Here is a 25,308-nt window from a genome sequence, read left to right as displayed (position 1 = left end):
GCGCATGTGCAACGCCAGCTCAGGAGGCTCACGCAGAGAGCCGGTCCAGCCCCCAAACATGGCTCCAACAGCTTCCCAGCTGCTGGCCTAAACCCACTTCGTCCCCTCACCCCCAACAATCCTTCAGATGAACCTGCCTCCTATTCTTCAGTCCAACCAGTGTAATGCCTCTCAGAAAAGACTGAGCTCATTCCACCTAATATTGATACAACTGCAGACACGCCACCTGACCTTCCTGCCGCAACTTCTCAGCATTGTGTGAGACACAGCTCATGTTCATCCTCCACAGAACCTTCTCTAATCTACTAAACTCACGTAGATTCTAGGAGCTCTTCAATTGGACACCTGCAATTTATTTCTGTGGTTTTCATCATTAATTCACGTGATCAATGACATTCTAATATGTCTCCCCAAAGATAGTTGTCTCCCCAAAGTTGGTTTCCTCTAGGAAGTGAACAAGAATTGCCATGTATCCCCCACGACATAACCTATACTCCTAATTTGCTCAATATTTTAAAAATGCACAGTAAAAATGAACACTAAAATATTTGTGTCTACAGAAGAAAAGCACTTATTAGTAAAAAGATTACTAATATCCTCCTTCATTTACTTTTGGTGGGAGGCTATTACAGTAACCTAAGTAATGTATAATGGTAACTTGAGAGGATTATGGCAGGGAAATAGTGGAGATGGCGAGAAGGAATCAGATTCTGAATATGATATGAAGAGAAAGCTGACACCGTTTCCTGACAGACTGAATATGCAGTGTGAGAGAAGAGTCAAGGAGGACTACAAGGTGATGAAGTTTCCCTCAAGCATTCACAGATGTTACTCTATTTAATAATAATTCTTACAGATTCAAACTGAAACACCAACTAAAAAACTTTGCTTTAAACCTTCTCTGTATGTACAAATGTATTTTAATGTGGTTTCACTCAGGCGCCCAAGAATATTAGTCAATTTGGCTGTTACAAAGCTAGTAACTAATGTTTTTCTTTTTTCCTGTGGCCACACAGCTCAGGCTGCAAGATCCTAGTTCCCTGATCAGGGATCGAACCCAGAGCCTCAACAGTGAAAGTGCAGAATCCTAACCACTGGACTTCCAGGGAATTCCCTCAAGTTAATTACTATTCTTCAACAAATCTACAAAGTTAGAGTCATTCAAAATATCCAACAGGAAAAAAATTATTTTAGATAATAAACTATTTGCAAAGCTCTTGGGACAGTCAATACATTCTGATAAAAAAGCATAATAGAATTCCGATCTGTTTAAGACAGCTGAAAAATACAATGGCAGCTTGGAATTCATTAGATTCATCACTTTGATATCATTACAAAATTCATATTTACAGGCAAACTTAACACAAAAAAAACTTTTCTGATAGGCATATTTTCTGATTTCAAGATTTCTGAACAAATTTATGTAATGAAGACAAATCCAGAGAAAAGCAATAATCTGGCTGGGATGATTCAACACGAAAGTCAGGGGAAGTTTTATGTGGTAAGGCAACTACAGAGCATTTTCTTGAGGCGGTGGGGGGGGAGCTCCTCCAAAATCCATATGCACCAAAAGAATCATTTTTGAATTCAGCAAGTATAGAAGGATAGCCATATAAACAGATGTATTCACTGTCATGAATTTTGAGTGGATTAATTTAGTGGAAATGGTCTTCAATAAAAACTCTACTATCAACATCAGTCCATACCATTTCTGTCCTTTACCAAACCCATCTTTGCATGAAATGTTCCCTTGGTATCTCTCATTTTCTTGAAGAGATCTCTAGTCTTTCCCATTCTGTTGTTTTCCTCTATTTCTCTCCACTGATCGCTGAAGAAGGCTTTCTCATCTCTTCTTGCTTTTCTTTCAAACTCTGCATTCAGACGCTTATATCTTTCCTTTTCTCTGTTGCTTTTCGCTTCTCTTCTTTTCACAGCTATTTGTAAGGTCTCCCCAGACAGCCATTTTGCTTTTGTGCATTTCTTTTCCATGGGGATGGTCTTGATCCCTGTCTCCTGTACAATGTCATGAACCTCATTCCATAGTTCATCAGGCACTCTATCTATCAGATCTAGGCCCTTAAACCTATTTCTCATTTCCACTGTATAATCATAAGGGATTTGATTTAGTTCATACCTGAATGGTCTAGCGGTTTTCTCTGTTTTCTTCAATTTAAGTCTGAATTTGGTAATAAGGAGTTCATGATCTGAGCCATAGTCAGCTCCTGGCCTTGTTCTTGTTGACTGTATAGAGCTTCTCCGTCTTTGGCTGCAAAGAATACAATCAATCTGATTTTGGTGTTGACCATCTGGTGAAGTCCATGTGTAGAGTCTTCTCTTGCGTTGTTGGAAGAGGGTGTTTGCTATGACCAGTGCATTTTCTTGGCAAAACTCTGTCTTTGCCCTGCTTCATTCCACATTCCAAGGCCAAATTTGCCTGTTACTCCACGTGTTTCTTGACTTCCTACTTTTGCATTCCAGTCCCCTAGAATGAAAAGGACATCTTTTTTGGGTGTTAGTTCTAAAAGGTCTTGTAGGTCTTCATAGAACCATTCCACTTCAGCTTCTTCAGCGTTACTGGTTGGGGGATAGACTTGGATTACTGTGATATTGAATGGTTTGCCTTGGAAACGAACAGAGATCATTCTGTCCTTTTTGAGATTGCACCCAAGTACTGCATTTCAGACTCTTCTGTTGACCATGATGGCTACTCCATTTCTTCTAAGGGATTCTTGCCCACAGTAGTAGATATAATGGTCATCTAAGTTAAATTCACCCATTTCACTCCATTTTAGTTCACTGATTCCTAGAATGTCGACGTTCACTCTTGCCATCTCCTGTTTGACCACTTCCAATTTGCCTTGATTCATGGACCTGACATTCCAGGTTCCTATGCAATATTGCTCTTTACAGCATTGGACCTTGCTTCTATCACCAGTCACATCCACAGCTGGGTATTGTTTTTCCTTTGGCTCCAACCCTTCATTCTTTCTGGAGTTATTTCTCCACTGATCTCCAGTAGCATATTGGGCACCTACTGACCTGGGGAGTACCTCTTTCAGTATCCTATCATTTTGCCTTTTCCTACTGTTCATGGGGTTCTCAAGGCAAGAATACTGAAGTGGTTTGCCATTCCCTTCTCCAGCGGACCACATTCTGTCAGACTTCTCCATCATGACCCACCCGTCTTGGGTTGCCCCACAGGCATGGCTTAGTTTCATTGAGTTAGATAAGGCTGTGGTCCTAGTGTGCTTAGATTGACTAGATTTCTGTGAGTATGGTTTCAGTGTGTCTGCCCTCTGATGCCCTCTTGCAACATCTACCATCTTACTTGAATTTCTCTTACCTTAAGAAGAGATGGCAAGAATACACAGAAGAACTGTACAAAAAAGATCTTCACGACCCAAATAATCACGATGGTGTGATCACTCATCTAGAGCCAGACATCTTGGAATGTAAAGTCAAGTGGGTCTTAGAAAGTATCACTACAAACAAAGCTAGTGGAGGTGATGGAATTCCAGTAGAGCTATTTCAAATCCTGAAAGATGATGCTGTGAAAGTACTGCACTCAATATGCCAGCAAATTTGGAAAACTCAGCAGTGGCCACAGGACTGGAAAAGGTCAGTTTTCATTCCAATTCCAATGAAAGGCAATGCAAAAGAATGCTCAAACTACCGCACAATTGCACTCATCTCACACGCTAATAAAGTAATGCTCAAAATTCTACAAGCAAGGCTTCAGCAATACGTGAACCATGAACTTCCAGATGTTCAAGCTGGTTTTAGAAAAGGCAGAGGAACCAGAGATCAAATTGCCAACATCCGCTGGATCCTGGAAAAAGCAAGAGAGTTCCAGAAAAACATCTCTTTCTGCTTTATTGACTATGCCAAAGCCTTTGACTGTGTGGATCACAATAAACTGTGGAAAATTCTGAAAGAGATGGGAATACAAGACCACCTAACCTGCCTCTTGAGAAATCTGTATGCAGGCCAGGAAGCAACAGTTAGAACTGGACATGGAATGACAGACTGGTTCCAAATAGGAAAAGGAGTATGTCAAGGCTGTATATTGTCACCTTGCTTATTTAACTTACACGCAGAGTACATCATGAGAAACGCTGGACCTGAAGAAACACAAGCTGGAATCAAGATTGCCGGGAGAAATATCAATAACCTCAGATATGCAGATGACACCACCCTTATGGCAGAAAGTGAAGAGGAGCTAAAAAGCCTCTTGAAGAAAGTGAAAGAGGAGAGTGAAAAAGTTGGCTTAAAGCTCAACATTCAGAAAACGAAGATCATGGCATCTGGTCCCATCACTCCATGGCAAATAGATGGGGAAACAGTGGAAACAGTGTCAGACTTTATTTTTGGGGGCTCCAAAATCACTGCAGATGGTGACTGCAGCCATGAAATTAAAAGACGCTTACTCCTTGGAAGAAAAGTTATGAGCAACCTAGATAGCATATTCAAAAGCAGAGACATTACTTTGCCAACTAAGGTCCATCTAGTCAAGGCTATGGTTTTTCCAGTGGTCATGTATGGATGTGAGAGTTGGACTGTGAAGAAAGCTGAGCGCTGAAGAATTGATGCTTTTGAACTGTGGTGTTGGAGAAGACTCTTGAGAGTCCCTTGGACTGCAAGGAGATCCAACCAGTCCATCCTAAAGGAGATCAACCTGGGGATTTCTTTGGAAGGAATGATGCTAAAGCTGAAACTCCAGTACTTTGGCCACCTCATGAGAAGAGCTGACTCACTGGAGAAGACTTTGATGCTGGGAGGGATTGTGGGCAGGAGGAGAAGGGGACAACCGAGGATGAGATGGCTGGATGGCATCAGTGACTCGATGGACGTGAGTCTGAGTGAACTCCGGGAGTTGGTGATGGACAGGGAGGCCTGGCGTGCTGTGATTCATGGGGTCGCAAAGAGTCGGACACGACTGAGCGACTGAACTGAACTGAACTGATCAACATCAGTATCTCATCCCACACTAGTAACCTGTTCTTGCCATATCAAGGTATCTTGCACAGCGAATAAGAAATTTCATCACAAGAATCAATCCGTGGACAAAGGAATCCCAGCCCCGACTCTAGAGCAAGGATTCAGGCCTGGAGAGAAGTACAAGGACAGTGGGCTTTGTAGTCACAGTAGGAACTTAAGACTATCCTGCCACTTTCTGGTGTGTGGACACCTTCCTTATCCCCGTGGGCCTCAACTTCTGCCTACACAGAGCAGGAAAAAACAACACTCCTAGACTTCTTTGTGCCTTGGCCCTTAACTGCTAACTTCTGACAGTGGCTAAAAACACTCAGAAGAAATACCATCTCACACTGACACAGCACTTGCAATTTCCTCACGGTTTTCAGGCATCTTATTTCATCAGATTGTCACAGTAGCCCTACGACATACAGACAGAAATGTCAGCTCCACTGGACAGACAGACTCTGTTTTTGAGGGAGAAAAACATGGCTTGGGACCCAAGGACATAACCTACTAGCTATACATTCTTCCGAAAGCTTATCTTCTCTCAGTCACCTAATCTATAAAATACAGCCAACAGTACATAGAGCTCAAAGAGTTGTTTCAACGATTTAAAAATACAGACTATATAAAGTGTATCTAGGAGACAGTAGGCACTTAGGAGATGGTTGGCATCAGGGTCCCATCTCCAACAGAAACTCCTCTGATCAGCCCACATTTTACATATGGAAAAACTGAGGCTCAGAGATGAGAAATGAATCGTAAAGAATCATACACAGTAAATACTGGAGCCAGTCTAGAACCTGACACCAGAATCACAATGAGAAGAACTCACATGATTAAGCCATGAATGAAGTAGAATTACTTAATGTATGCAGTTACAATTACAAGTTTAGTGAATAAACGCATGTACACCTGTGGTGGATTCATGTCAATCTATGCCAAAACCAATACAGAATTGTAAAGTAAAAATTAAAAATAAATAAATAAATAAATAAAAAATAAAAAAAAATAAAATAAATAAAATAAAACTTTTGTAAAAACTTTTTTGTAAAACCAAAAAAATAAAAGATCATTTTGTCTCTCCAAAAAAAAAAAAAAAAAAAAACCCACCACAAAATTAAATTCTTTAAGGTTTTCTTTTTTTTTTCCTTACAAAAATTTTTTGTGAAAAAAAAAAAAAAAAAACATTTTCCAAATGAACCTAAAATAACCCAATGAATTTAAAAGCTAAAGGGAATTTGTTCCCATATAACTTTTTGTTCTTTTTATTTTTCAATGACTCACAAAATAATTTTCTTTATTTGGTTAAACACTGGGCTCAGAAACTACTGTTTACTACGTTATCTCAATCTCACGTATAGGAAAACAATTCCACTCTACTGTCTATCTACACCTGATCTGAATATATTCTTAGAGTAGCTGCTTACATGAACAGTGGTCATCAAAGAAAGAACACTTAATCAGGAGGCAAAGATGACTCTGGTTTTCCCACTCTGGGGTTCTTTCTCCTCAGGCACGTCTCCTATCACCTCTGGAAAATGATGGAGATGAACTTTATTATCTCACTCCTTCCAGAGCTGGATTCAAGCACAAATAAAATACATTCATCTTTCTGAGAACCAAGTCAATGAATCTGAAGGGAATAGTATGCCTATAGGCTGACGTGATCATTGCTTTTCCTCTTGGGCTTCACCCAACTGGAAGGAAGGCTGGTATGGAATTGAGAGAAACACTTAACAAGGATGTCAAGGAAAAGCTGGAATATACAACCTTGTGAGGTTAGAGGTCCCCTCTTTGAAAATGACATCAGATAATATAAGGCATCGCTTGATAAGATTTAATCAAAGTGACTGCTTCTGTACTCTGGCCATCAGTTCAGTTCAGTCGCTCAGTCATGTTCGACTCTGAGACCCCATGAATCGCAGCACGCCCGGCCTCCCTGTCCATCACCAACTCCCAGAGTTCACTCAGACTCACGAACATCGAGTCAATGATGCCATCCAGCCATCTCATCCTCTGTCATCCCCTTCTCCGCCTGCCCCCAATCCCTCCCAGCATCAGAGTCTTTTCCAAGAATATATTCCATGAATATACTATCTAGGTTGGTCATAACTTTTCTTCCAAGGAGTAAGCGTCTTTTAATTTCATGGCTGCAATCACCATCTGCAGTATAGTTAGGATCAAATAAACTAACCATGCCTTCAGACTAACCCTTTCTGATTCTATCACCATCTCAAAACATTTACTCCTGGATATCTAAGAGATATAACCAAATTCCCTATCTCCCTTCAACATCCAACATTACTTATAAACTTCAACTTTCTCTGAGAGTTTGCCCATTGTCCCTTCTCAAGTACCAGACCTCATGAGGTTAGATTTCCTAAACTCATGTATCTGAGATTCAGTTCTGCTATTTCAAAACAGCAAAAGTAACTGTCTCCTGTTCTGAAGAAAATACTAATCCTCACTGTGTTAATAAACGTTAACTCCAGGAGTGGCCACGGGTGACTTGGTATTCCAGCTGCATTGGTCTGTAAGTTAACTTGGTTTTTGTTTACTTGTTGGCAGACTATTGTCCACATGTGGACTATGCAAGAAAACCATGATTTTGAAATTGGCAACGGCCCAATTCATTGTGTATCAGAAAGGCAGTGAACTGAAAATTCAAACTATCTGACTAAGAATGACTTATAGGTAATCAGCACAAAAGGAAATAGCTTCAGAACAACTCTTGGTCTTAAACATTCAAGCAGTCAATGCTAATGTGAGGAGACTTCCACTTCCAAAGTTTGGACTTCTACTCAATAATCAATACAAGTAGAACAGAAGTGATGAAGGTGGAGAAAAGAAAATATAATGAAACAGTAAGGATTTTACATTTAATATCCTCTCACTTAACTTTTCCTTACTAAAATCCTGAATCAGTCTCCACATCAATTCTATAGAGCTCCATACACAAAACCAACAAAAAAAAAAAATCAGGAAAAAAATCATTTCCACAGCAAAATTCACCAAACATGTCTATCAATATTGCGCTAACAATAAAACCCAAAATCCTTAAAATGAGACATAACACACCACAGCATCCCAAGCCTGTGGCTCTCTCGAGTGCTGCCTGGAGGGTGGGGCTGACTGTTTCAGGTCTGACCAGGTGAGCTGCACTGACCCATGAAATGTGATCAGAAGCAAAATGAACCATGTCCAAGGGAGAGCATTCAGAGTCATCACATGTTTGGGTCACTTCTCTTTCCCCTCTGCCAAGAAAATGCAGGCCCCATTGAGGGCTGTTCCTTCAGACCCATGTGGAATCGAGCTGTGGCTAGAACTGCAGCTTCCAGCAGCCCATACTTGTGTGAACAAGAGATAAATCTTCATTGCTATAAACCACTAAGAGTTTAGGGTTGTCTTAGGGCAGTCTTCTTGGCAAAAGTTGACTTATACAATGAAGTGAAGTGAAGTCACTCAGTCATGTCCGACTCTTTGTGACCCCATGGACTGCAGCCTACCGGGCTCCTCCGTCCATGGGGTTTTCCAGGCAAGAGTACTAGAGTGGGTTGCCATTTCCTTCTACAGAGGATCTTCCCAACCCAGGGATCAAGCCCAGGTCTTCTGTAGTGTAGGTAGATGTTTTACCATCTGAGCCACAAGGGAAGCCCTGTCTTATACAATAAGACTTCTGCAATAACTTAAGCAAAATAATATTTTTTAACAATATTTTCTTTAAGAGTAAGAAGAAAACATCTTGCAATCAAGGAAAGTAATAGTGAACAGTGCAGGATAAGCTAATTTTGCGTTTAGAATGCATCAAAGGTTCTGTCAGAAAAACAAAGTTTCAAACAAATGCAAATAACATTGTTTCTTTTCTAATCCCAGCTCATAATCAGTCACATGGCAAGAAAAAAATTTAATATGATTCCAGGAAACAGGATACCACGTAAACAAAAATTAAGTCTATAAACAAAGAAAATCAATTACAAATATATATGTCTTCCTCTGAGGGGTTCAAGAAAAGACAGTAATGCTTGAGGCATCTTAAGAAACAAATCTGACATCACAGAGAAAAAAAATAAACAGAAGCAGTGAGAAGAATAAAAAGAAAAATTTGCTATATAGCAATGTATGGCAAAACCAATACAGAATTGTAAAGTAAAATAAAAAAGAAAGAAAGAAAAGAAGCAAAGTGATCCTAAGAAACTAACTCTTCACAGGAGGAAAATGTATACTTCAGCTATTTTATCTAAAGATAAGTTATCAATATTGACAGGCTAAAATGTTTTAGAAGGCCATACTATGGAGAATAGGGTACCTAATAAATATTTTATATACATTAGAAGGCATATTTTGTTCCTACAGTATATCTGTACTATTTTTATGTTCAATGTTTAAAGGTTACTTTCCATTTACAGTTACTGCAAAATGCTGGCTATAGTCCCTGTGTTGTACAATATAATTGGGAGGCTACCTTACACCCAACAGTTTGTACCTCTGACTTCCCCAGCCCTTCCCCTCTCTCACCACTGTTCTCTTTCTCTGTGAGTCTGCATCTTCATGTTATAGTCACTAGTTTGTTGTATTATTTTTTAGATTCCCCATGTAAGTGATGTATCATACAGCATCTGTGTTCCTCTGACTTATTTCACTTAGTATAGTGCCATTTGAGTTCCATCCAATCTGCAAAAGGCAAGATTTCATGCCTTTATTTGCTGTATTTTATATTAGAACCTCTTTTAACTGACCTTCACCTGACTGACTCCCCAGATTCCCTGACACCCTGTACACCCTACAATCTGCCGGATGAGGCCCGGGCCAGTCCTCTCCATCAGCAGCCTGCTTCCTGGTGTGCCTGCGCACTTCTGTCTTCACCCCCTGACTCGCTTGCCTGAGTCTCCAGAGGCGGTTGTGTTTGTTCCCACACCTGTTTATGCCACTGGTAAAAGTTACTACACTTAGGTAACTTAGCTAAAAACATTACATACAGCAAAAATGTATGAGTCAGAAAAAACTCAGTAGTGTCTAAGAAAATCAACTGACAGTTTTGAAAAGAACCCTGCAAAGTAACTTGACTGCAGAAGCTGACCAGTTTTATGATTTCCTCCCATCGTTTATAATTGCTTTGTTTTGTGTAATCTGACAGGTTTTTTAAGGCTTACCTTTTGGTGTTTTAGTAAAACTAGATACTATACAGAGTGGTTATGAAAAAAAATATGGTAGCAAACTCTAGTGAAAGAACCTAAATGCAGAAGCAAAAACACTGGAAAATAAATATATATTCATAAAACAAGATAAGCTGGTTGAAATGTCAGTTCTGTGATTCCTACTAGGACACACTATCCCTATCACATCAGAAAAGAGAGTTTGAACCGAATTATGATATAAGCAAGCTAGACTCTAGGTCCTGCAAACATTCTTCCCTAACCATCTAGGCCGGCTCTCTCAAACTATTTAACACCATGATCTGCATTTATTTAGCTGTATCCCCATTAGGGCTGTAAAGTGTCACAGGGGAAGAGATGATTTACCCATATGATATAAAATTATCACTCACCAAATATTAATTAGTAGAAGTTGCAAAAAAAAAAAAATAGCTAAGCACAGACCTCTCTTTTCTTCTGCCTCCTCCCTTTTCCAAAGACTGTTAGCTCTCTTCGGGCAGACCCTTTATCATATTCCTCCTTGTATGAATCTCAATACTGATGCAATGTCTTGCTTACTGAAGACTATCAAAAAAGGAAGGGAAAAAACTGTAATTTCCTTCTGAATTAATATGACAGTAAAAGCAAGAATGTCATTCAGGAAAGTGGAACTCACCACAAAAAGAGTTGCAGAATCCATCTCCCCTTCCTAACACATTCTTAAGAATTAAAAATTTAGCCAACAACGGGAACACGTTAACCAACTGGAAATAAGAGAACCAATTAGACAAGCAGATGTGCTCCCCAAAAAGAAGACCTAAGTCAGAACAAGCATACCCAACTCAACAAACCTAGAGTTAATGTGAAAACCTATTAGAGAAACTGAATATTCTTCCGACACAATCAGTACACAATGTGCAGACGATTACAGGATACTCACACTCACAAGCAAGCCCATTTTCGTTCCTGCCCTTAAGGGCTTTAAGTGCGCTCGGTGGTAACAGAACAATCTGGTTAAATTAAAATGAAGAACAAGAAAAGGCCAAGACAGTTGTACAGAGTAGCAGCTGCAGAATTTTAGGAGGTAGTTTCACAACAGCATTTGAAATTCACAAGCTGGGTGGGCTCTGGACAAGATAAGATCATGAGGAAACGGGTTTATTAAAGTAGGGAAAACAACAATAACAAAGTCACTGCATCGCAGAGTGTACAGTCATGCTATGAAAAGAAAAATCCTAACTAGAACCCTGGGGATTACAGGAAAGTTGCAGAACACCAACTAGACAGAAAAACCAGCTTCAACACATGGAAGAGCTGAGAAGTGAGGCACAGACTAAACCTGCCCTGTGAACTGCATCATTTGAGGAAAATTACAAGGTAATCTGATCAGGCTCAAGTGACAGGAAAAAAGACTGAAAGTAGAAACCTATAAGATATTTGAAAAATGTGATGGTATATTTCATGTGTCAACTTAACTGGACCACAGGGTATCCAGACTGGGTGTGTCAATGTGAGTGTTGCTGGATACAATTAACATGTGGATTAGTAGACAGAGTAAAGTTGATTGCCCTTCATGGTATGGGTGGGCCTCTCATCTAATCAGCTGAAGACTTGAACAGAATGAAGGCTGACTTTCCAGAGAGTGAGAAAGATTCCTCCTGCCTGACTGTCTTCAAAGAGGGACACTGGACTCAGGGTGAAACACTGGCTCTTCCCATGTCTCAAGCTTGAGGGCCTTTCAGACTTACACGGCACCACTGGTTATCCGGGTCTCAGGCCCTCAGGCAGGCCAGAGCTGGAGCATCTGCTCCCCTGGTCTGCAGCTTGCTGACTCACCCTGCAGCTCTTGGGACTTGCCAGCCTCCACAATCATGTGAAGCCAATTCCCTGCAAGGTATCTCTTTATATACATACAAACAAACATCCTATTTATTCTGTTTCTCTGGAGAACCCCAATAAAATCAAACTTAAAATTTAAGATGTTATACTGCTACCATAGAATGTATAGGAAAAAAATAAAGTAAAACCTAGACATTAGTTTTTAACTAAATGAAACACTTCTGATAGAGGTAAATAATTCATTAAAAAAAATTGAGCATTGTATGTACCAAGAACTATGGAAATACTAAGTATAATGTAGTGAAATAAAACAGATACACTGCCTATCCTCAAACAGCTTAGAGACTGACAGTGGTATTAATCAATTCTCAGTGCCATTAATCAACCACCAGAGAAATGGAAAATGACTTTATGAATATGAGGACAGAGAGGAATGGTGCTTTTGGAGTAAGTAATGGGAGAGAGCTGACTTTGTCCAGGATTCAGGACAGTTAGCTCAGATTCAAAGGACACAAATAGGAAGAATCTAGCAAAGGAAAGAACTCAGACATTTAACGGCTGGCAAAAGAATATAAGCTGGAAGGAAAGGAAGGAAGGAAGGAAAGGAGGAAGAGGAGAAAAAAAAAAAGAAAAAGAGTGGGTAGGGTGGTAGATGGATTCAGAGAAGCCAAAGGAAGAAACATTTCAGGAGAGAGGCACTTGTCAACAACACCTAATGCTCTGCAAAGATCCAGCAAAAGGAGGTCCAAAAAGCCTCAAGGGGCTAAGTGACCTGGAGAGGAGGGGTGACGTGAGAAAGGCAAAACCATGGTCAGTGTGGCTTGAGGAGTGTATCGATGGTGAGAAAAAGGGAAACACGGCAAGGGATAATTCAGGGAAGGAGAAAGGATCCACACTGGAAAGGAATACGGCATCAAGAGGGAAAGAAAGATTTCAAAAAAGAAAGAAAAGCCTGAATATCTGAAAGCAATGAGAAGAACCCTGTTGAGTGTGAGAGGGTAAGTATCAAATGGAGAAAACGGATAATCTACATTGTAAATATTCATCAGAGGGCGGAACACAGATGGAAGGCTTGTTCTTAAGAAAGAAGAGGGACCTTTTTCTACGTGGGAGAAAGAAGTGAGAACGGGTGTAGCTTTAAGTAGGCGTGCAAGCCTGATGTCAGAAGTTGGGATAATCTATAAGTAATACTTATGTCACTTTTCTTAACATTCACCAAAATAAATGAAAAACGTATCTTCTTAGAACATCTTTTTAATTTTCAAGTATTTCCAAACATTAAAACAGGTTACTTACATTCTTTTATAGAAACACACCCCTGACCACTGAACCTCCCAAACAAAGTATACTCAATCCCAAATAACCTCCACTTGAGATTTCTCCTGTATGTTTCATAGTTACATATCTCACTAATTCTGGCAATAGGTCAACTGTAAACATTACTGCAATTTATTAAAAAATGTATTTAATGGCTAAATGCATGAAGCTGGTAAACAAGGTACAAACTTTCAGTTATGAAATAACTAAGTCCTGGAGACAGTATGTACAGAATGGTGAAATTTAAAATGTTATTTGAAGTATATATTCATCACTGTTTTAAAATGTGCATGTATTCCTTTGAGTCTTCTGGAGAAAAACTGACTACCAGGTTCGGCATCCTCGTCATTCTGGGAAGATCTGAATACCAAAACTGCAAGTCAGACTAACAGGCAGAAAGCTCTGATCTACCAATTCTAGGTTTTTATAAACTTGGGTTCAGCTTTTTCATCTTCAAAATGGGTGTAATACTTGTACTTTAGGGGAAACTGTTGGAATTAAATGAAATAATGCCAATGCCAAAATTCTACACATTTTTATAATGGGTCAAAGTGACATAGTTTGAAACTTCATTTCATAAGCATGGATAACTAGCTTTGTTTTATTTTCATTAGTGATTGACTTTCTAAAGGTAAAAATACCATGGGGTTTCCTATGGGTTTTAAATGATGTCAACACAGTATTAACATATGTTACTCAATAGCAAGGTGCAAAGGATATCAAGGGATTTTTATGTATCGCTCCTGTATACAACACAATATTGGACCTACTGAATTGAAACAAATTAGAATATATTTAAAGAAGTTGAATACAAGCATATAAATGCAGTATATATTTTAGATCTGATAAAGTAGAAAACCTCAGATATGCAGACGATACCACCCTTATGTCAAAAAGCAAAGAAGAACTAAAGAGCCTCTTGATGAAAGTGAAAGAGGAGAGTGAAAAAGTTGGCTTAAAACTCAACATTCAAAAAACGAAGATCATGGCTTTTGGTCCCATCACTTCATGGCAAATAGATGGAGAAACAGTGGAAACAGTGACAGACTATTTCTGGGGGCTCCAAAATCACTGCAGATGGTGACTGCAGCCATGAAATTAAAAGATGAAAGTTATGACCAACCTAGACAGCATATTAAAAAGCAGAGACATTACTTTGCCAACAAAGGTCCGTCTAGCCAAAGCTATGTTTTTTTTCTCCAGTAGTCATGTATGGATGTGAGATTTGGACTATAAAGAAAGCTGAGAGCTGAAGAATTGATGCTTTTGAACTGTGGTGTTGGAGAAGACTCTTGAGAATCTCTTGGATTGCAAGGAGATCCAACCAGTCCATCCTAAAGGAAATCAGTCCTGAATATTCACTGGAGGACTGATGTTGCAGCTGAAACTCCCAACACTTTGGCCACCTGATATGAAGAACTGACTCATTTGAAAAGACCATGATGCTGGGAAAGATTGAGGGCAGGAGGAGAAGGGGATGACAGAGGATGAGATGGTTGGGTGGCATCACCGACTCAATGGACAGGAGTTTTGAGTAAACTCTGGGACTCGGCACTGGAGGCCTGGCATGCTACAGTCCATGGGGTCTCAAAGTCGGACATGACTGAGCGACTGAGCTGAACTTAAAGTAGAAAAAGAAAAGCTATATAAAAGCACACTGCATTCCATAGTCAAGAAATGGGCACAGAATTAAGTAGATAGGGAAAGCTCTTATAAGTCTAGCTGGCTTTACATGCTATTGCTTGAAAAAGAGTTGGATAAACTCTTAGTCAGAATGCCATGCCCCCTTTTGCTCCTGTCTCTTATGAAAAAAAACTAATAGAACACACAGCTGTGCAAACCACCATAAAGTATACCCAACCATATCTCAAAGGACTTCATTAACCACAGGAAAATAAACCAGGAAGTGCTGCTTTAATCTCTGCCCACTGAGGTGACTTTAATAAAATGTTCATTAAATACCTACTTAAGAGATCATAGATGATTAGCCTGATTGCCCATTTAATTAAATACAGTAGGCCCTCTGTATCCCATACCATGGGTTCTACATCCAAGGATACACAGGGCTGCCCGTACTGTACCCTTTTATATATAAGGGATTTGAACACTTGTGGATTTGGGTACACAGGGGTCCTGGAACCAACTCCCCAATGGATGCTGAAGGATGTGCTCAGTCGTGTCTGACTCTTTGTGACCCCATGGACTGTAGCCTGCCAGGCTCCTCTGTCCATGGGAGTCTTCAGGTAAAAATACAGGACTGGGCTGCCATGCCCTTCTCCATGCTGAAGGATGACTGGTAAGCAAAAGATGTGCACAGTCCTGACATAAATCAGCCATGATAATGGCGTACTGAACTACTGTCCAGACTCCTTTAAAGTTTCAAGTGAAAAGAAAGGCCACACTTGACTCGTGGAGCACACTTGACTTGTGGAGCACACCTGACTCGTGGAGCACCTCTTCTATGGACTCCGTCCCTCTTGGTGCACTGCAGCACCACAGACAGTAACCGACAACACCGTCAGGAGGCTTCCTTCCCCTTCTCCCAACCTGTCAGCTGTGAATCATGGGAGATTCTCAAAGAGGACTAAGACACAAGGAAGGACGAGTGGATTAGGTTCCACAGCAAAATTTCTCCTAAGGCTTTGGGAAACAATTTCTTCAAAGTCTAAAATTCAACATATTTAGCTGAATACAGTGTATAAATTCTAAGAAAAACCATACACCTTCCTTTGAATATTTCATCAGTTTAATGATGGAATGCAGAACTTCACATTTTACTTTTTATTGCTTAGTAGTGGCTGAATCTTTTATGGGAACCTATTCAGGAACTGGATAGTTTTCTCTGAATAGAAATTACACTAGAAAACCTAACTTCCACTGATAAAGAACTAAATGTTGGTAATTCTAGTGTTTTGTTTTATATGCATTAAACTGCCTGTACTTTGCAGTTTATTTAATACCATTCATTAAAAAAATAAATCTAAAACTCATCATAAAATGTATCTCCAATTCTAAAAAACAGAAACAAAGCCATTTCCTTCTTTATGGTCACACACACAAAAAAATCTTGCCTGGCAGCAACTGGTATATGTATATTTAACTGTAGGTGTCTAGATTATAGTTTTAACACTTTATTTCATATTAATATGTATATAATTTATATAATATTCATATTCATTAGTTTCCTTTCTTCCTCTGATAAATGAGGTATTCATGTTGTTTGCTTCACTGTGTCAATAACAAATGCCTTTTCTTGTCACTATATTTTTTAGTAGCTAAAAGATTTTAAACTTTTTTTTTAATATCTACCATATCTCTTCTTAAACCCTCTAATGATGAGGCCAGGTTCCAGTATATTTAAAGCAATACTGATTAATTCTCAAATATCAATCTCTCATTATTCCATCTGTTAGGTATGAATTGAAAGAACCCTACCACTTCACAGCAAAGCCCTCCATTCCCTTTAACTTTTGCAATTTCATTACTCTATATCCCAAGTTTCTAAGTTAGTCCAGACTGGACTGTCTAGCTATTACACAACAGAGTATCTGAATTTAAGAATCTGATGGTCTGTGGTCATGTGTGTAAAAAGACTTGACATAATGATGAGGCACTACTGGCCACACAGTCATCTGGCTGAGAGATAAAAATGCCTACACTGTAGGCTGAAATGTGCACACACATACCATACGCAGTCAGCATGGACAGAGTGAAAATGAACACTCTGCCAGACCAAATATTCACATACACGTAAACTGCAGGCCAGAGTTCAAGTGGAAGCATTTGCTTTCTGTTATTCCCAAGGACACAGACATGAGGGCTTTCCAAACTGACAAGTCACATGCAGCTAGGCGCACCGCATCAGGAGAGAAGCAAGAGTTAGCAGGGGCGCCAGGTCGGTAGGCACTCCCTGGGCCCCCACTAGACACATCCGTGCAGGGTGGGCAGTGGGAGAGCAAACAGAACTGACACAGACTGTTCTTGAGGAACTCAGACCAATGGCAGGAATACATGTGTAAATAAATAATTTATCTAAGTGAGACCATCGATATAATACATAGTTTGGGTTTCTGTTCTAGAGGTAAAGGGAATATTTTTAATTAAACATTTTTTAAGTTTTCAGTTTTAAAAGTTTTAAACTAAATATTAAATAGAAGTTAATCCTAAATGAGTAACAAATTTAATTTAAATATTAAATAGAGGACTCAGCACTTTTGGTCCTCTGAGAAGAACCACTTAACAGAATTTCTATTTTCAATTCTACTTCATACATTCACTGTCACTAACCCTGTTACCAAAGGCCCCAAATCACTTAGAAAACACACACTCTTCAACCCTCTGGCTTCCTTTTGGTTAATGCTTTGCTGGGTTGCAAAACTATGAGCCTTTTAAATGATTTCTAGGGATACTCCCTTCTAGAATCCAGCAATCTCCATTCTGAAAGACTTCTCACAGTAGGCAGAATGTAGATATGTTCTTTACGTAGCAACCGACCTGCACAAAAACTGCTTCTCTGAAAAAGCTGAAAAGTGGCTTAGCACAAATATCATAATGACCTCACAGCTAACTCTTAAGGTTGCCAAACCACAGTATCCAGTAAAGCATCCTGCAGAGCACAGGGAGACACCTTCTCCTCAGCACATTTCTTGTGTCTGTAAAGCCCGAGTTATCTTGGCAAAGAGGAGCCAGAGCGTATGGCCACAGCCAGCACAACGTCACAGTCAACCATGTTCGGTCAGCCTAGGCAGATGCACGCACACCTGGGTCTCCAACAACCGAGGTACCCGGGAGCCAGGCTGCTGCACAGGTCAGGACGGGCCCCTGAGGCCCCGTCATTCCGTCCAGTGAGCGTTCACTGAGAAGTCCTCTACATGCTTAGAGTTACAGTAGCTACCTTGAGAGGGATTTAGAAGAAATAAAATGTAGTTGGCTCTGATTTACACCGAGACAAAACTATAAAGACAAGCACTATGGAGGACCTGGCAGGGGCAGTGATGATGAAGATACTTGTTAATGTATCCTGGCACATACAGAGACCTAGGCTTTTGCATGTGTTATCTCATTTAATTTAACCCTCAAAAAAATCCAGTCAAGTGGGTGTCATTATCACAAAGAGGAACAGAATGTTATAGATTATTTTTACTGCTATGGACACAGGAGTAAGATCATCTTTTTAACGATAATATCTCTAATGCTGAGCACAGGCCCTGGCTCCCAGCAGACGCTTGTGAGCTATCAGCTGACCAACTGAACAAGTCAAATATGCTCAGCCAGTGAGGTTAAGAGCCAGGAATCTACTGCTTATAACTGCCTCCCTTAATATTATCTGAGCTGGGCTGGGTTCTGCTTGGTTCTATACCAAGGCTTTGCTTCATCATTGATTCCAGCTCACCTCTTCCTCCTATAAAGCACATTTCCCTCCCTCCCCGGCCCCGCACTGATCATGGCATGGTCAGCCTTGAAGATGACCTGGGAGGATGACCCACCTCCTGGTACCCGCACTCTGGCGCAGTCTCCTGCACGGTACCATGCTGCTCTGGGTCTGCATCTGCGTGGCTCGCAGCATCCTAAAGAAATGGTAGTATGGCAGGTCATTTCCCTAGTGCATTATAAAAGACTGCTGCTTTCTCTCACATCACTCTCCCAGGAAGCAGCAAGCTCCTTCTCTCTGTCATGAGGAGCCCTGGGGAAGGCTTGCACGGTTAAGAAATGAAGCCACCTGCTGACGGCTATGTGAGTGAGCTTGGAAGTAGAGTCTAACCAGATCTTCAGAGACCAAAGAGCCCTGGATAACTACCTGACTGCAACCTTGGGAGAGTCCCTGAGCCAGAACTCCAGAACCACCCAGCTAAGTTGTTCCTGACCCTCAGAATATGTATGAATGATAAATGTTTGCTGGTTGAATTTGTTAACATGTGCGGGAAATTTGTTACACAGCTAACATATAACTAATGCAATCATAAACACAGGTAAGATAAGTTAGGTAAAAATCATTCTGAGAAACAGCTCAGAAGTCAAGTTCTAATAAAGCTCTACAGTGACTGAAGAAGCCTCAGATTAAGTCAAAAGGCAACAGCACACTCTGCCTTATTGCTGGGTGACACAAGGACATGGGGGAGCAGGCTGGCTTCAGTGGAGGCGGTGGAGAAAACTGGCTACGTGATTTCTGGATTGAGAGACACAGAAAAGTCTACCCGCTCAAAAATTCCCCTTATGCCCAACCTGACATGCTCCTATTCTGAAATTTTACTGCTTTTAATTTCAAGAGATCTAAACGTTAACTTTCTCTCATGTTTAACACACTAGCTAGTGGCTAAGATGAAGCGAACAGAAGGGAAAAAAGAGGCCAGGACAGATACTACCTAGACAGCACCTTTCATGATGAGCAGGAGGTACAACGCTTTTTCATGATTTATGAATAGTCTGGGAACTTAAAAAGGCCAAGGAATATGTGAGGGAAATAACTTTAAAAATATATTTTTAAAAAACTGAATCAGTTTGCAAATTTTCAGCAGTTTCAAAATACCTAAACAGCAAGCTCAGATATATGGAAGGTTTTTTAAATCTGAAGTTACGCCTTTATAATTTATCTCAACTCTAAGGTATTAGAGAACAGAGTCAGAGAGTAGGCAGAGAATCCAGAACACCAGAGTTCAGATCCTATCCAGCTACCCACAGGCAAGTTACTTAGACTCTCTGTGTTCTCTGTATCCTCGTGTGACAGAAGAAATGGTAATTATAGTGTCTTCCTCGTGCTTAGTTGCTTCAGTCATGTCAAACTCTTTGCAACCCTGTGGACTGTAGCCCACCAGGCTCCTCTGTCAATGGGATTTCCCAGGCAAGGATACTGGAGTGGGTTGTCTTCTCCAGGGGAAGTTCCCAACCCAGGGATCGAACCCACATCTCCTCTGTCTCCTGCACTGCAGGCGGGCTCTTTACCACTGAGTCACTGGGCAAGCCCCACCATGCTGGATGTGGAGGCAAAAAATGAAAGTGATTTACTCTGAGATATTTGAGACTTGAGGCTACACCCATGCAATAGCACCTCCCATCTTGAAATATCTTCATTCTTCAAGAACTGTTCCATGTTCTCAAGGGAGAACGACGGACGAGTGATCCGAGGACACTGACAAATTTTCAAGAAATGGACTCCCCAAGGGTCTTTCACTGAAGTAGCAGGCAGTGACCGCTATCTTAAATTTGGTCTCCTGCGAATGACTTTACATTGTACACAGAACTGAAGACACAGGAAACTTGAATATGCTGCTGTTGAAACTCAGGAACAAGACCAAGTTCTCAGCTCAAATTCTAAAAGAGAATAGAGAGTTAACCCAGAAAGCAGTTTCTATGCTGATGTGCAGCTGAGCCAAGAGCAGGGGTGTCCATTCATATGTGGCTACAGATCTGTGATAAAAGATTCCTTCTTTAAAGAAACCTGATTATTATTTTCCTAAATAGTATTATCTACCATCCTCCTTTTCATTGGAACATTTATATACAATGAGGATCTGATGCAAAAATAAGATGACAGTTCAATTTATCATGGATGGCCACATGAGCCTAAAAGAGCGGTGAGACTCAAGAAAGCTGCTGGAGTGGCCTACGGGCCAGCATGACTCTGCAACCATCCTGAACAGCAGACGCCACAGTGTCCAGTGGGCACTCTGACATGTAATTATATAGTCAGGTCCTGAAGCTATCATCTTGGCCCTGAGGCTGTTCATATAACCCAGGCAAAGTTTTTCTCACCAAGAAAGGTGATTTCCCAGAGGCAATTTCACTTCAGACATGAGTGACAGTAAATCATAAATACCAGCTGGGCTATTGCAATTTCACTCTGATTCAGGGTTCTTTCTTGAAACCTCAATTCTAGGCACTCCACAGTGAGGGGGTACACAGTGAACTCAAATGTGTAAGTTCTCAATACATATCCCCACTTGCTGGTGCACTCTAAGTGTTCAGAAAGTGCCAGTTGCCATCATCATCATTAAGAATTAACTGATCCTTCAAGGCTATCACTATATACATATCTTAAAGAGTTCTATACATATTCATGTTCCCTATGAATAAACTACAACATAACTGAAAATAATAAAATTGATAAGTAATATAATATCCTACTCCCTGCAGGAACACACAGCAACAGTAGGGTTGGTATTTAAAACCTCACAGATCCAATTACTTATAGTTTTAATTTAGTTTAAATTTTAACCTTAGTGAAAGACAAATATGTACCTCACTGGAAGATAACTAAGACAGACCTGTAAGTTATTTAACTGATATTTTATTTAAGAATATTGCTAGAGATCTGAACCTTACAATTCTATAACTGAGTCTACAACATACTGTAGAAACATAATTTGTAAAAATGTGATAGGAAAAAACAAATAGGTAAGAGACAGAATTTGAGGAAACTATAACTTTGGGTATAGGTGAGAAATCCTTTTGATATTCCTTTTTGTTGGTTGCTTGGTTGGTATCACTGCTCTTTGGACTTTGCTTCAATGCTATTTGATAGGCCTGTCGATCTTGGTGGCTTGATGACATTGGACGTAGTTCTTTCTACTGGGCTCTAAAAAATCCAGGCCGCTGCTCTCCTTGGAGACCCGTACCTGATCTCCCAGCTCTGCTGTACTAAAATGTCAGGTGGCCCCAGGAAAGACTCCAGGATAAACCGCCTGAAACTGTCCATCCTCTCACAAGGCGGAGGTAGGACAGCAAATAATACATAACAGAATAGCGCTTCTGCTTGAGAGGACACCAAACTGACATGGGAACTGGGGCGGAGTGGCGCCACCATCACAAGCACAGCTTCAAGCTCAGCGCCCTCTAGACTTCAGACCAGCCCAGTGCGCTGACACCCTCATGGAGCAGTGCACCAAGACCCAACTATTCTTCCATATGCACCTTTTTCTTCAAGCAGCAAGCCACCTGTCCATTATGTTGATAATATATTGTGAGAATTCCCAAGGAAAGTATGTTCAGAAACATGTCTTAAGAACATGAGATATAATAACCAAAGAATTCCAAGTTTTAACTTCAAATGACATAATTCTGTGTTTAAACAAATACTTTTCTACTGAAGGATCAGGAATTTTCAAAAGGTTGCAAAATACTAACTATTTCAAATACTGCATATTTTTTTTCTTTAGTGTAATAAAATAAGCATTTAATAAGAATCACCCATTTCTTATGGAGCCTAAGAATTCTTCTGGTTCATTTTAAGCCAAATCTTTTACATTCAGGATTTTCTGGTTTAGCTCGAAGTATCTTTCATAGACCTGAACACACATTTCAACTGAATGTTCTGAAATGTGTACATGTGGGAGGAACTCTGCTTATGAGATCCTTCTTCAATTGTTCAGACACATAAATCATCGTTTCCAAAGCAAATTCTCCAAAATTGAGTAAACTGCAGAACTAGAAGTGTAACTGAGTCTCCGAAAAGGAGCTCCAATCCTTTGCCAAAACAGACCTCGAATTCTTAATCCCTTGTCCAAAAAAAATTGGACCAAGGATTGACGTTTTCTACCAGGCAAGCCACATAACCACAAATGTTTCTCATTTACTCTACTCCTGGGACATACAGCTAAAATAAAAAATTTCCTGAATACCCCAAATTTCAGATGCAATTTGGAATGCAAGTGATTCATAATGTTTTGCAGGAAACATTATGATCTTCTCTTACCAACTCAGTGTTTCTGGAATGCAATCCTGGGGAGATTACCCCAACAAATCAGAAGGCTGAATCACTGTCAGCCATGTGACCCAAATATTAAGCTCTCTGCCCTAGCTCAGGGTGATTTTGAACCCTAAGCAATCTGCTTCTCTAGCTACTGTTCCCGTAAGAAAGCTCTGTCACCTCAAGGGAGCTAGCAAAGCTCCACCCTGTGCTCGTAGCAAGAAACATGGTAAGAGCGCACTCAGCCCACTCCTAGGAAAGGAGGGAACAGTGTCAAAAGGAGCCAAAGGCACTGGCAGCACTTCTGCACCACGACTCTCACACCGAAGCCTAACAGTCGTAGACACTAATTCAAGGCTGAAACTGCACAGAGCCTCTAGCTAGTTTATGAGTCCTCCTCTAACCCCACTCCCACTTCACCCCCATCATTAAGTCAAATAATAATTTCTTGGTGTATCAAGGTTGCAAAAACAATCTTTTACAGATTCCTATTTTCTTGCAAGGAAAGAAACAGCTGAAATAGAGGAAGAAAAGTACTGCACTGAATATACCAAGTGAACATAAACGCTGTCTTAGAAATCATGGTACTAAGGAGGAGAGAAGGGTAGGTAGCTGCAATATGATAAAAAAAAAAAACCACACAATGAAAAGGGCATACAGTAGCAACCATGGGGAGTAGCAATAAGAGATGGAGACAAATACTTACTGACAGCATTCCATTACCTAAAGGACTCAGTACAAGCAAACTGCACAGTTAAGGGAACTCTTAGAGACAACCTGAGGGGTTCTGGGGGCAAAGCTCAGAGCTGAGCATATAACACTGAAGGTTTGGGCAAACAGAGAGAGCTACTGAGTCTAAAGAAATAACAGATGATAGAGAGAAATGCCCAAAAAGGAATTTAAGAAAAGCTTAAAATCACTACTTAAGCATAAAAAGAAAAGAATCAAGTTTAAATAGAATAATACTTTCTAAAATATAATAATGAACCCCCTACACAACAATGGGTTTGCCTAAATTAGATTTCATGGGTCTATAGACAATTTTTATATTGGTAACATTGACACAGAAACAAACTGAGCCCTTTCCAAATAGGAAAAGGAGTATGTCAAGGCTGTATATTGTCACCCTACTTGTTTAACTTATATGCAGAATACATCATGAGAAACGCTGGGCTGGAGGAAGCACAAGCTGGAACCAAGATTGCCGGGAGAAATATCAATAACCTCAGATATGTAGATGACATCACCCTTATGACAGTAAGTGAAGAACTAAAGAGCCTCTAGATGAAAGTGAAAGAGGAGAGTGAAAAACTTGGCTTAAAGCTCAACATTAAAAAGACTAAGATCATGGCATCTGACCCCATCATTTCATAGCAAATAGATGGGGAAACAGTGGAAACAGTGCCTGACTTTATTTTTTTGAGCTCCAAAATCACTACTGGTGGTGACTGCAGCCATGAAATTAAAAGACGCTTACTCCTTGGAAGGAAAGTTATGACCAACGTAGACAGCATATTAAAAAGCAGAGACATTCCTTTGCAACAAAGGTCCATCTAGTCAAGGCTATGGTTTTTCCAGTGGTCATGTATGGATGTGAAAGTTGGACTGTGAAGAAAGCTGAGCGCCAAAGAATTGATGCTTTTGAAGTGTGGTGTTGGAGAAGACTCTCAAGAGTCCCCTGGACAGCAAGGAGATCCAACCAGTCCATCCTAAAGAAGATCAGTCCTGGGTGTTCATTGGAAGGACTGATGTTGAAGCTGAAACTCCAATACTTTGGCCCACTGATGCGAAGAGCTGACTCGCTGGAAAAGACCCTGATGCTGGGAAAGATTGAAGGCATAAGGAGAAGGGGATGACAGAGGATGAGACGGTTGGATGGCATCACTGACTGAATGGACATGGCTTTGGGTGGACTCTGGGAGTTGGTGATGGACAGGGAGGCCTGGCGAGCTGTGGTCACAAAGAGTTGGACACGACTGAACTGAACTGAAACTGAGCCCATAAATTACAATTAGGATATACCTGAAGATCCTGTGAGATTAGTATGCCTCAGAAAACCATGAAAAAATATAAAATACTTGCATGTCAATGTATGGCAAAACCAATACAGAATTGTAAAGTAAAATAAAAAATAAATGAAAAAAAGAAAATAATTAATGTCTACACATTTTTTAAAAGAGATCAATTTAAATGTGTGGTTGGATCAACACATATCATGAACAATGTAAAAAGTGGCTTGAATATAGCTGGCTGCCGAAAGACCCTATGTTCCAAACCCTTTGGTAAGTCATCACCAACTTGCCCGTACAAAAAGAACAGTAATCACACTGGTTATCCACTACCTATTTGTACTGAAAA

General features: G+C 40.3%; 1 protein-coding gene across 5 annotated transcripts in view; it reads right to left on the bottom strand.

Annotated features, from left to right (window-relative positions):
- The window catches only part of PRDM5 (PR/SET domain 5), a 264,482-nt gene that overhangs the window by 160,776 nt on the left and 78,398 nt on the right, over window positions 1-25,308 (bottom strand). The window contains exon 1 of one of the 5 annotated variants that reach the window (XM_040237379.1): window positions 6,408-6,620. The exons of the other annotated variants lie outside the window; for them this stretch is intronic. Coding sequence (XP_040093313.1) covers window positions 6,408-6,422 — 15 coding nt within the window. The 5' untranslated portion in view covers window positions 6,423-6,620. Of the gene's footprint in view, window positions 1-6,407; window positions 6,621-25,308 lie in introns of those variants that run through there. 5 annotated transcript variants of the gene reach the window in all.

This window comes from Oryx dammah, unplaced genomic scaffold (assembly GCF_014754425.2).
Source record: "Oryx dammah isolate SB20612 unplaced genomic scaffold, SCBI_Odam_1.1 HiC_scaffold_3, whole genome shotgun sequence".
Lineage (NCBI taxonomy): Eukaryota > Metazoa > Chordata > Mammalia > Artiodactyla > Bovidae > Oryx > Oryx dammah.
This window is presented reverse-complemented; position numbering and strand designations above follow the sequence as displayed.